Consider the following 13,485-nt stretch of genomic DNA (forward strand, 5'->3'; position numbering starts at 1 on the left):
TCAAGCAGAATAAACACCAAGAAGCCCAGACCAAGACACATCATAGTCAAAATGTTGTAATCTAATGAGAAAGAGAAAATCTTGAAACCATCAAGAAAAGAAATAACATGTTGCATACAAGGAATTACAATCTGATTAGGAACTAAATTCCGTTTAGAAACCTTGGACAAGAAAAGAGTGGAACAATATATTTAGAGTGTGGAGAGAAGAGAATGACAGTCAACTCAGAATTCTCTATCTAGTAAAAATATCATTCAAGACTAAAACGGAAATAAATTACTAGATAAAAGTAAGGACGGTCATCACCAGCAAACCTATGCTACAATCAATGTTAAAGGAAACTTACTAGGCTACAGGGAAATGGTATCAGATGAAAAGGTAGCTCCTCCCAAAAGAAGGAAGAGCATCACAGATGATAACTAGAGGGGACTGTGTCCCTACCATGAACACTGGTGACTGAACCAGACACCTAGAAGTTTCATCCTCAGCTTTTCCCTCTCCTGGTCACCCCAGATTTCCCACACAGTGCCCACTCTCCACCCCCACTTTCTCCTCTTTGGCTAGTCTTTCGTCACCTCCACCTGTTTGCAGACCTCTCCTCTCCGGCCTCCCTGCCTTCAGCTGAGTGCTCTAGCAACCAGAGGGATTCTTTTACATATATATATATAGTTACATATATACATATATGTATGTATAGTTAAAACCTATTCTGGTTTTTAAATGGCAAAGCACTATATAACTTTGTGTAAAAATTAAACTAAACTAATCTGAAGGATACATTTCTAGAAAGTGGAAGGCAAACATGCTGGCCACACCACTTAGGAAAATAAGATCTATTCTACAGTAAAAAGAAAATGGATTCATCCTCCAAGAAACAGGGTGAAACACCCCGTGCGTCCTCTAGAGGGTGCTCTAGGACGCTCATGTGCTCCCAATGTGCTGGTGGATTACCGTACAGCATTTTGTTTCTGTGAAACGCTTTCTGCCGTTCTGTTATCTAGTACAGGAGTCTCTGCTGACCTGTCCTAACAAGGATGATTATCACGTGCAGCAGCACAGGGACTGGGCTCACGTTAGCCACACTGCAGAGAGCGTTTTAAGATTCTCACTACGCCTTCATCGTAGACACCGAAGCCCTCCAACCTGGATCCCCATCCCCCACTGCAAGGGGACCTTGATCCCGGTCATTGAACAGCTCCGCACACTTGCTTGATGTTTCTCTCATAAACAGATGGACGAGGTCCAGACTGTTGGTGCAAATATATGGAAGCGTAGGGAAATCGTATCTCATTATCAAAAGCCTCCTCCCAGAAGTGACAGTCACTTACCTCACATACCATTGGTGAGAACAAATCATGACCACACTTCGATGCACAGGGAATGGGACACCGGCAACCACTTCCAAGTGACAAGGATGTACCAAGTGTTTGAGGGGAAGTTGTTCGTAGTGGCCACAAGTGTAGAATCCCGAAAACAGAGCAGGAGCTGAAAGGCACAGGCAGCTACAGGGGAATGTCAGTGTCATTAAAGAAGGGAATAGGCACCAAAATATACGTAGAGTAAACCGTCTTTTGCTGTTTCACAAATAAGTACCAAGAAAACAAGCACACCAATTTCTGTCGGATACACCCAAGCATTCAACAAGAAAAGACATTTTCGTACCAAAGTAATTCAAGATGCTAAATGAAAAAGTAACTGTGTGGCTAGGCAATCGGGACTCCACCTGGTTGGGGACTCCACAATGGTAGCTTGTACTGTACTAGCAGGTTATGTTTTCTTTATACCTGCTACTTCAGTGCAAAAAAAAAATCACTCAAAACAAATAGAACGGTTACTTGTACTCCACTGCTGATGCAGCTACTGCATAGTTTTATAAAGTAATCTGTCGTGTTTCTGACACTTACACATACAGTTTTCTCCGCTGGGGAGTTACGGGAGCATATTACCTTGCAGCCACCCCACCCCTACCTGTGCGTGTTCTCAGTAACGTGCAATAAGACACGTCGCACTGTGTTTGCTTCGGGGGGGGGGGTAATCTCTTCCAGGGCTTTGCTCTCTGGGCCATGGCCGAAGTGCAGGAACTGGAGCAGTTGCTCATCCCGCTGTGCCTGAGGGGGGGGCCCATTAGCAGGGGAGATAAGTCACAGGCATGAGGAGTTTGGATCTGTCTGATCAGACAGAGGGGTTACTAGAAGCTCCCTAAAGGGGTCATTGTACTTTCCACGCTGGACTGCCTTGACCACGGAAACCAGCCTAGAGTCACAGAACCTGGACGAAGGAACTGACCTTGCTGCTAAGCCTTCCTTCTAAGGTCTTTTATATTTTAGTTCCTTCACCTGTCTTTTCCAGGACAATGTTTTTATTCCTTTCCCCCCCCCCTATGGGATAGTAACCCTGCTAAGACTCCAAAAATAGGGACCGGAGGAAATAAAAGCAGAAGGCAAAGTGGTCTTAAATGGAGGTCAGCCCACACTGTGGACACCAACCACGCACTGGGCGCTTCCACTTACTATCACACGTTCAATACTTGGGGTTTGGCGTCTTTACCGGCACTTTTTTTTTTTTTTTACTTAAAGAAGATCTCTTTTATTTGGGTATAATTCATGTACAATAAACTGCATCCATTTAAAGTGTACAGTTTGGTAAGTTCGACAGTTATACACACACATAAAGCCACCACCACAATCAAGGGACAGGACGCTTCCATCATGCCGGGAAATATTCCTCCTGCACCTTTGCAGTCTGTCCCCGCCGCTGCCCGAGCGCTCCGGACAGCAAATGGTCTGTATTTCCTCACTAGAGACTAGTTTGCGTTTTCTAGTTCTGTATAAACAGGATCACACAGCCGTACACCACAGCCGTACACCACAGCCGTACACCACAGCCGTACTCCACAGCCGTATGGCTTCTTTCATCGGCAGCATTCTTTTGAGATTCATCCATGTTCTTGCAAGTATTAGGAGTTCCTTCTTCAATTGTTGACTAGTACTCCATTGTTCGGATATGCCACAGTTTTGTTTGCCAGCATTTTTAAGATTAGGTAAGTGAGGCCGAGAAGCACGAAATGACTTTTCCAGGGTCTCATTAATGCATCAGCTGCCGAAGCTGAATTGAACTCATTCTGCCTGACTTCACCTTCTCTGACCACGCCCACACACATTTTCAGCTCCCCCATCTTGTTGCTATGCAACAGCTTCTCTTTGAATTCATCAAGACCCACACTCCCTTGATTCAAGCACATTCAGTGTGTCAATCAGGCCCTTCCCTCTTCACTTGGCTTTATCAGCCTAAACTCCATGATTCATCACTTCAGCTACTCTCTTGCCAACACCTAACAACCCAAACATTTTTATTTTATGCACTCACCTAGAAAAAGGCCAATCCTAATGCTGGAAAATGTCACACAATTGTGCAGATTAGAGGCATCTAAATTTGTTATTTTCAATCTTCACAGAGCCCTGGGCAGCAGCCATTTGATTCCCCATATGCCTCCTTCAAAAGAAAGCTCAATGAGAATAAGAATGATGCGTGGTTTTGCTCATTTTCTAAAACCACTTAACGTAAGCTCCATGGGGGCAGGAATGGCCTGCGCTGTGCCGTGCCGTATTGCCAGCCCCTGAGACAGTTTCTAGACCAGGGCACATGCTCAGTAAATATCTAATGCATGAAATGAATGAGTAAGAGCATAAAATAAAGGAACCAACGGTAGTCCAGGGTTTCGAGAATTTTGCTTTGGAAATTACAATTAAGCAAAGACTTGAGAGATGAGTAGGAGTTTGCTGATGATAGGAGCTGGAAAGGAGAGTGTTAAAGGAAAATTGAACAGCATTTCCATGGTTCTTCCTTCACACCTTACACACAATTATTCTGAATATTCTCTCTACTCAGAGCTCATCCATTCTCTCCAGCCCTGCTGTCATTCCTACGATCCCACTCAGATTCAGTCTCTACATTGCAGCCACAGTGATAGCCCGGAAATGCACTGCGGCTGTTGAAGTAAGATGGTGGAATAGGAGGCCCCTGGATCTAGTCCTCCTCTCAGAAATACAAGTTAGCAACAATCCACAGACGAGATACCTTTATAAAATTCCAGGACCTCCAGTCAAGATGGCGGCATAGGCAAACATGGCTCCCCTCTTCACACAACCACATCAATACGACAAATAAAATACAGAACAACCATCACTCAGAACCATCACAAATGGAATTGAATGGAAGTCTGACAACTACAGAATTAAAGAAACCACATTCATCGGGCTGGTAGGCGGGGCAGAGATGAGAAACAGGCTCACCCGTGTGTGGTGGGTAAAAATTCAGGAAGGATATCTCAGGAGCAAGGAGTCCCAGCCCTACACCGGGCCCCCAGCCCAGGGTTTCAGTGCCAGAAGGGTAAGCCCCTACAACTTCTGGCTGCAAAAACCAGCAGGGATTGAGTCAGTGGAAGAAACTGAACCCTCACATACTCACCTATTCAGACTCACTCCCTCTGAGCTCCAGCACCAGAGAGGCAGCTTGAAAGGCACCAGTGGCATACAGGGAGGAACTGAAGTGTCCAGCATCAAGGAGAGCAGAGGCCATAGTCCTTTTTCTAAACCCTCCCATGACAAAGCTGGCAAGCGGGTGCCATATCTGAGATTCCATCAACCTGGTTAACATTGTTTAACTCACCTTGGAGATCCCAGAGACTCCACCCCACCCAAATTACAGGCCCACCCAAACTCCTTTTACATATGAATGCTGGTGTTGGCTCCTGCTTCACAACTTCCCCAAACCCTCTCAAACAAGCAACTGCTGGCCTCAGTGAGCCCTGGGCAGGGCACCAGTAGCAGCCAGCCTTGATTCACAGCTTGGCTTTGCCTGGGAACCTCCAAGCTCAGCACAAGGAGCAGCCATCTCAGAATGCTTTATAGCTCAGGCAGGGTGGCTGCAGGCAAAACACAGGTGGGGGTTGACCTTGGCCTGCACCACCCAGGAAACCCCAGGGCCAGCCCACCCAGTGGACAGCTACAGACCATGTCAGAGTACCACCACCCTGCCCCTGCACAGCTGATCCTCCAGAGAGCAGAGGTTGGTGGTCAGTGGTCACAGCCAATCCTTGCAGCTGATTGGACTGGGTAAATCCCTCCCATTGATCTGCCAACAGCAATCGAGGCTAAACTACAAGAGGAGGGTGTGCTCAGCCCACAAAAAGGGCACACCTGGAGTACCCAGCTTGGGTGATAGGGGAGGCTGTGCCACTAGACCCTACAGGACATCTACTACATTAGGTCACACTACCAAGACATGGAGTCATAGCAGCTCTACCTAATACATAGAAACAAACACATGGAGGCTGCCAAAATGAGGAGACAAAGAAACATGGCCCAGATGGAGGAACAGGTCAAAACTCCAGAAAAAAGTATGAAACAAAATGGATATAAGCAATTTATCAGATGCTGAGTTCCAAACACTGATTATAGGGATGCTCAAGGAATTTAGTGAGGACCCTCAACAGCATAAAAACAATCCAGTCAGAAACGAAGGACACACTAATTGAAATAAAGAACAATTTACAGGGAAACAACAGTAGAGTGGATGAAGCCAATAATCAAATCAATGATTTGGAACATAAGAAAGCAAAAAACAACCAATCAGAACAAGAAGAAAAAAGAATCCAAAAAAATTAGGATACTATTAGCAGCCTCTGGGACTTCTTCAAGAGGTCCAACATTCACCACATAGGGGTGCCAGAAAGAGAAGAGAAAGAGCAAGAAATTGGAAATCTATGTGAAAAAATAATGAAGGAAAACCTCCCTAATTTGGTGAAAGAAACAGACATGCAAGCCCAGGAAGCACAGAGCCCCAAAGAAGACAGATGCAAAGAGGCCCACTCCAAGATACATCATAATTAAAATGCCAAAGGTTAAAGATAAAGAGAGAATCTTAAAAGCAGCAAGAGAAAAGCAGTTAGCTGCCTATAGGGGAGTTCCCATAAGACTGTCAGCTGATTTCTCAAAAGAAAACTCTGCAGGCGAGAAGAGACTGGCAAGAAGTATTCAAAGTCATGAAAAGCAGGGACCTACAGCCAAGACTGCTCCACCAGCAAAGCTGTCATTTAGAATCAGAGGGCAGATAAAGAGCTTCCCAGACAAGAGAAAACTAAAGGAGTTCATCGTCACCAAACCCTTATATATGGAACATTAAAGGGATTTATTTAAGAAAAAGAAGATCAAAACTATGAACAATAAAATGACAAAAAAAATACATATCAACAACTGAATCCTAAAAACAAACTAAGCAAACAAGAACAGATAGAATCATGGACACAGAGAGTGTTTAGATGGTTGTCTGATGGGAGAGGGTGTGGAGAATGGGTGAAGAGGTAAGGGGATTAAGAAGCACAAATAGGTAGTTACAGAATAGCCATGGGGATGTAAAGTACACTATAGGAAATGGAGAAGCCAAAGAACTTGTACCTATGATCCATGGACATGAACAATGGTGGGGGAATTGCCTGAGGGAGTGGGGGCTGCTGGGTAGAAGTGGGGGCAAAGGAGGAAAACTCAGGACAACTGTAATAGCATAATCAATAAAATATAATTAAAAAAATGTTTTTTAAAAGAAAATTCCAGAACCTGGGAGTGAGGCTGAAGCACCCACTTGGGAGGAAAAAAATCTGCATTTGAAGGATAAGAGAGGCAGGTTCACTTTGACCACAGTGCCTCTTCCCCAGGCCAGCACAGCACCACACCAAGAGTGATCCAGTGGGCCTCCAATTTCTCCAGTGGAGCAAAGAGAACCCGAGGCAGACATTCAGCTTCCCCAGCATTTCCGGGGCACTCCCTGGAGGCCCACTTCTGTCTGGGAGAATCCAGAGGAATTGACAAACCCAGACCACATGGAGGCAACTGGAACCAAGAAGGGAGCAGGGGTCACAGTAACCAGTCAGTGGATCTTGGCAGTGAACCACATCCCAGTCAGTGTCCTGGCTCAGAGAAGCCAGTCAGTGGCTCCTCCCACCTGTGAAACAAAGTCAGCAGCCCCTTCGGCCAAGGAGCATAGTCAGCATTTCTGTCTGGCTGGGGTCCTCAGTCAATGGTCCAGCCCAGTTGTGGAGCATAAATTGTGGCCCTGCCTGATCATGGAGCACAGTCGGTGACCCTGTCCAATCACAGAGCACAGCCAATGACTCCACCAGGGAGCAAAGCCCGCAGCCCCAACTGAGCACAGAGCCCAGCCTGCAGCTCTGGCCAACTGCAGAGCTGAGCTAGTGGCCCCACCAAACTATGGAGCATAGCCTGCAGCCTCGCCTAAACATAGAATCTAGCTCGAAGCACCACCTGTCTGGGGACACAGATTGCAACCTCACCCAGCCAGAGCTGACTGCAGAGTCTAGCCAGCGGCCCTGCCCTATTGGAGTCCAACCAACAGCGGTGCCCTGACAGGATGCCCAGGCTGTATTCACACCCAACCAGTGAGTGTGGCAGCTGGCCCTGCCTGACCACAGAGCTCCACCAGCAGCCCTAGCCAACTGCAGAGTCCAGCCAACAGCCCCACTTGCCAGCAGAGCCCACTCAGCAGCTGTGCTGACCATGGAGCCCAACCAACATCCCGACCCGACGGAGGAGCCCAGCCTGAAGCACTACCCAAGATCACAGCACAGGCAGCGGCCCCACCCAAGCAGAGACCTCTCAGCAAGTCACACCTGCCCACGAATGGTACGGTACGAGCTAGCCCATTCAGGACCCCAGGCTAGGCTGACCTAGAAAAGTCTTTCTAGGTGAAAGTGAACCTATGAAGATTAGAAGAGGTGACTGCTTCCTCACATGCACAGACATCAATGCAAAGAGACAAGGATCACAAAGAATCAGGGAAAAAAGAAACTAATAAAACTCCAATAACTGACCCTAAAAAAATGGAGATCTATGAACTGACTGACAAAGATTTCAGAATAAACCTCTCATAGAAGTTCAGTGAACTAAAAGCAAACACAGACAGACAGCTAAACAAAATCAGGATAACAATGCACCAGGAAAATGATAAGTTCATACTACCCAAAGCAATGTACAGATTCAATGCAATCCTTATTAAAATACCAACGACATATTTCACAGATAAAGAACAAACATTTCAAAATTTATATGGAACCATAAACAACCCTAAATAGCCTCAGCAATTTTGAGTAAGAAGAACAAAGTAGGAGGGATCACAATACCTGATATCAGACTGTATTACAAGGCCACTGTAATCAACACAGTCTGGTACTGGCATAAAACAGACACATGGATCAATGGAACAGAATAGAAAGCCCAGAAATAAACCCATGTCTATATGGTCAATTAATATTCGGCAAGGGGGTCAGCATCATAAAATGGAGTAAAAATAACCTCTTCAACAAATGGTGTTGGGAGATCTGGACAGCTACATACAAACCAGAGAGACCTTTTGGTTCGCAGGCCAGCACTCAACCCACTGAGCCACACCAGCCAGGGCTAAAGCAGCTTTATTTGTAATTGCCACAGTGTGGAAACAACCAAGATGTACTTCAGTAGACAGATGAATAACTGAACTGTGGTACATCCAGACAATGGGATATTATTCAGTGCTAAAAAGAAATGAGATATTGGTGTGGCTCAGTGGGTTGAGTGCTGGCCTGCAAATCAAAGGGTCGCTGGTTCGATTCCCAGTTGGGGCACATGTCTGGGTTGCAGGCCAGGTCCCCAGTAGGGTCATGTGAGAGGCAACCACACAACTGATATTTCTCTCCCTCTCTTTCTCCTTCCCTTCCCCTCTCTCTAAAAGTAAATAAATAAATAAATAGCTCTTTTTTAAAAAATGAGCTATCAGGCCATTAAAAGACATGGAGAAAATGTAAATACATATTATTATGTGGAAGAAACCAATCTCAAAAAGATACAAACTTTATGATTACAACTCTGTGAAGTTCATTAAAAGGAAAAGCTATGTCCACAGCAAAGGAAACCATAAACAAAATGAGAAGGCTGAATGGGAGGAAGTATTTGCAAATCAAATATCTGATAAGAATATATCTAAAAATAGATAAAGAACTCACACAACTCAATAGCAAAAAGAAAAATCCAGTTAAAATGGACAGAAGATCTAAATAGACGTTTTCTTCCCAAGAAGAATACAGATGGCCAAAAGGTGCGTGACATCACTAATTGTCGGGGAAATGCAAATGAAAAACACAATGAAATGTACCTCACACCTGTTCAAATGCTATAACCAAAAAAACAAGAAGTAACAAGTGTTGGTGAGCATGTGGAGAAAAGGGAAGCCCTGTGTAACGCTGGTGGGAATGCAGACTGGTGCAGCCACTTCTTACAAAACAGTATAGAGGCTCCTCCAAAAATTACAAATAAAACTACCACGTAATCCAGACATTCCACTTCTGGGTATTGTTCTGAAGGAAAACCAAAACACTATCTCAAAAAAAGACATATGCACTCCCGTCATTATTTGCAACAGCCAAACATCAGAACAACCTAAGTGTCTATTGATGGACAAACGGATTTTTGAAAATGTGATATATACATATATATAATGAAATATTATTGGACCATAACAAAGAAAGAAATCGTGTCATTTGCAACAACGTGGATGGACCTTAAAAACATTATACTAAGTGATGTGAGTCAGAGAAAGACAAATACCATATTATGTCCCTTAAATGTGCAATCTAAAAATGGAAAAAAAAAAAAAAGAAAAACCTCATAGATACACAGAAAAACATGGCGGTTGCCAGAGGTGGGGGTGCAAAATGGGTGAACGGGGTCAAAAGGCACAAACGACCAGTTCTACCTTAAACAAGCTCTGTAGGCTTATTTGAAAGCTGCTAAGAGAGCAAATCTTAAAAGTTCTCATCCCAGGAAAAACAAATGTAACTAACTATGTGGTGCCGGATGGTAACCAGACATTGTGATCATTTTACAATCTATGCAAATATGACATCATTATTTTGTGCACTTGAAATTCATATAATGTTACATGTCCATTATATCTCAAAAAATGTTGTGAGTTAAAGTTATCCTAAGAGATGCTTCCTACAAGCTCATTTAACCAATACGTACTGAGTTCTTATGTTGATTTGGTAGCCTTGCTGGACTCTGAAGACATCAGTACGAAAAACAGACAGGGTCTCCAGGGTGATAGCAACTTCTGCCCTTCTGCTTCTCACACGCTGCGTGCCTCAGGCAGAATTAGCTGATGATAAGGAAGCTAATTCATTGTTCTCTCTCTGCTCAAACTTTAAGAAGGAGCGGTACAAAAGGCCTGCACTTCGTTCATATCTTCTGTCTTGTATTCCCCCAGGATCAAGAGCAGGAAATGTGTTGCATACAGCGTTCAGGAAAGGTCGTTCTCAAACGGAACCAGAGAAAACACAGCCTCTGTGCGCTCTGGATGCACTTCACTGCTCGTGGCCTAAGGCCATGAAGAGGCCCATAAAGGCTGGAGCTCAAGACCGTCAACCCAGATCCAAGTCTTCTTCTCTGGTACCCAGCCATGAAGCTCCTTCTTCCTGTCTTTGCCAGCCTCATGCTACAGTACCAGGTGAACACAGGTAATGTGGAATCCTGGGTTTTAGAGGGGTCGGTGTGAGTAAGCAGGGACTTGGTTGTCCATGACGAGGGGAACCCCAAGAGATGCTGAAAGATGAGTTGCCCAAAGGAAGGGTTTACCTATCGTACCAGCCATGCGCCGTCCCCCACGCCTCCCCATGGGCCCTAAACCCAGACTGTGTCTGATGGGGACACGCCGGGAGCTAGCTCCAGCAAAATCGGGGTGTTTTTGTGTACTCAGAAACTCTCCAACATACAAAGCTGCCTTCTTACCCTCTACAGAGCTCTCATCTGGGAATGAGCCTAAGTCTTGCTCATTTTTGGCTCTATTTCTAATTTAAACCACCTCTTAAAGCAAAGGTTCCTGTCAGTAGCAAGGAGAAGTCCTTATCCTATACTAAAAAAAAAAAAAAAAAAATCTCCTTTAAGGATCCAGCGAACAGAGAACAGGTCTATGTTCTCCATCTCAACTCTTCTCAGAGTTTCACAGAGTTTTATCCCTTCTCTCAGCACTTTTTGTCTTAGAAACACACGAGTTACCCATAAGGGCATCTAGGAATACACCGTGGCAAAGGGCTGCGCCAGAGGATCGGCCACTGTTTCCAGAAAAGGGAAGCGGTGAGACTTGTTTCCAAAAGCAAGAATCATCCAGATATTCGGAGAAACTGGCAAGGGGTCAGGGAAGGGAAAGAGTCAAAGATGCTTCTGATGTTTGTGTCTTGGGACCCTACGAGAAGGGGAGCAACATACGCAAGCGTGACTGTCACCTTGGGTAAAGTCTCTTAGCCACGCTGAGCCTCAGATTCCATGTGAGTGTGACGGGGTTCATCAGTGTGGCTGTTGGAAATACAAGAGTTTTCCTTGTTTGTCTTTGGATGAGGACCAATGTTGAAATGTATGTGAACATTATCAGCTGAATTGTTAAGAGGAGTGGAAAAAACTTTCTTGATTCAGAAAAAAGAAAGGTGAGACACTGGGATGGAAAACAATCACCTAGCAGATGAAGATGAGGTACAAACTGAGCAGAGAATTGAGAGCGATAGATAGCAATGCGGGGATTACACTGATAGCGATGAGGTTAAGGCTATGCACATGAAAATACCTCCAAAGGACAGAGTGTCCAGGGAGGCTGGAAATGACACGACACCATGCCCCCGGAGCCACGGGGGAAGCCATTCCCAAGAAGGGCAAGGTCAGAACCACTGGGTCTGGCGAGATGTCAGCACTCCCGAAAGTCCTGTGGATTTCTTTTGAAATCCTTTCTCGGATTAGTTTGAAGGCAGATTTTACTCTTCTTGGTAGGTTTTACTCTTCTCCTAGGATCATGGAGAGACACCTCCCTCTAAGTGTCTAAGATGCTAAGTTGGAGGTCGAAAATCCTATCCAGAAGCAAATCATTGGGTTCCCTTTTCTTCTTTCCTCTACGTGCCCTAGATTTTTTAAGTAAGTCAATGAAGGGAAACTAGAGAGATTTACTGAGGGTTTCATCGGTCTCTCTTGGTCTGCAGTGGGCCTCCATCAGCATCCCTACACACTGTACTGAAGACTTAGCGTTAACAGACTCCTTCTTCCTCTATTCCTCTCCCTCCAGCAGCTTTCAGATCATATCTAGTTATTAACCTTAACCCAGTGGTTTTCTCTTTTCGTTGTGCAGAAGTCTTCGGCTGGAAAAGATGTTTAGTGGGTTTAGGGCGATGCAAAGACCACTGCACTGTGGGTGAAAGAGAGATGCAGAAATGCAAGAAGAAAAAATGTTGCGTTGGACTAAAAACGGTTCGACTGATAAATACCTACCTGCACAACGAGCTGCTCCATGCCCTTAAAGAAGACTCCCGCAGACCGCTGAACACTACCAGGCTTTCTAGGGCTGCGGTCCAGACAAAATACCGTAGTTTCTCTCTCTCCCCCCAAGTCAAAAGCCCTTCTGCCAGTCATCGTCTCAACGCCATCCCCATCTCAAGTGCCAGCGCTGGGAACTCTGCCAGCACCAATCCCACGGTCTCAGGAAGGATTGCACGCCCTGCTGCTTCTACCAAGAGCAACGCCAAAAAGAGCAGAGGGTCAGCCACTGACTCCCCCCAACCGTCACCACCACCCTAGACACTGCCAACACCGCGAATGGAGCTGGAGGAAACAGATGGGCGGGGATGCGGGTCTTTCCCTTAAAACACCCAGTTCCTCTCTATCTTTGCTTTCTATTAAATAAGACATAGAACTGTTTCCGTTGTCATGCGCCATTCAAATAGATACTGCTGAAGTACCTACTAAGTGCTAAGGTGCTAAGTTTATGTAACGTTACCATTCTCGCAGGAGCTTCACAGGGCAGACAAGGCTGCAGAGGAGTAGAATTTTAGTTTACGTGCCCCGGAGAAAATGCCAGGACTGGTGACTGCAGCACTGAATCTGCCTTTTTATTTCTAAGATTTTTTTTTATTCTTAGAGAAAGGGGAAGGGAGGGAGAAACAGGGAGACAGAGGAAAAGAAACAATGATCAGCTGCCCCTCACAGGTATGCCCCCAACCAGGGACCCAGCCCACAACCCAGGCATGTGCCCTGACCAGGAATCGAACCAGCAAACCTTCGGTTTGCAGACTGGCACTCAGTCCACTGAGCCACACCAGCCAGGGCTGAATCTGCCTTTGTAACAAAGACTTATAGTTCTCATATGGTGTTTTCATTTATTGTTATTATTATTATTATTATTATTATTTAAACTATGTATGAAGCTGAATCTTCCCGCTTTCTGACAGGTATCAGGTTAATCCCACACAGCACGGTGATGTTGCCGCTCGGATGGCAGGGGAGAAAAGGGGACCGGGCTGGGGAAGAAATGCGCACTTGGGGAGAACCCTACCTTATTAGGAGAACTTCTCTCTACTATTCACATTACTTACAATGGCCCGATTTCCAGTTCAGAACTACTTTA

The 13,485-nt window shown here is 45.3% G+C and overlaps 1 protein-coding gene across 1 annotated transcript; it reads left to right on the forward strand.

Moving 5' to 3' along the window:
* Positions 1–10,398: 10,398 nt before the first annotated feature.
* Positions 10,399–12,760, forward strand: DEFB129 (defensin beta 129). The gene is made up of 2 exons (XM_024559241.4): positions 10,399–10,561; positions 12,214–12,760. Exons 1-2 carry the CDS (start codon positions 10,504–10,506, stop codon positions 12,657–12,659), a joined length of 504 nt encoding a protein of 167 aa, XP_024415009.1. The 5' UTR covers positions 10,399–10,503; the 3' UTR covers positions 12,660–12,760.
* Positions 12,761–13,485: the final 725 nt, after the last annotated feature.

Source organism: Desmodus rotundus, chromosome 6 (genome assembly GCF_022682495.2).
Source record: "Desmodus rotundus isolate HL8 chromosome 6, HLdesRot8A.1, whole genome shotgun sequence".
In the NCBI taxonomy this organism is placed as follows: Eukaryota; Metazoa; Chordata; class Mammalia; order Chiroptera; family Phyllostomidae; genus Desmodus; species Desmodus rotundus.

Coding starts and splice junctions, on each gene's coding strand:
- DEFB129 (XM_024559241.4), top strand. CDS start 10,504: ATGAAGCTCCTTCTTCCTGTCTTTGCCAGCCTCATGCTACAGTACCAG. Junction 10,562..12,213: donor ACAGTACCAGGTGAACACAG/GTAATGTGGAAT, acceptor TTCGTTGTGCAG/AAGTCTTCGGCTGGAAAAGA.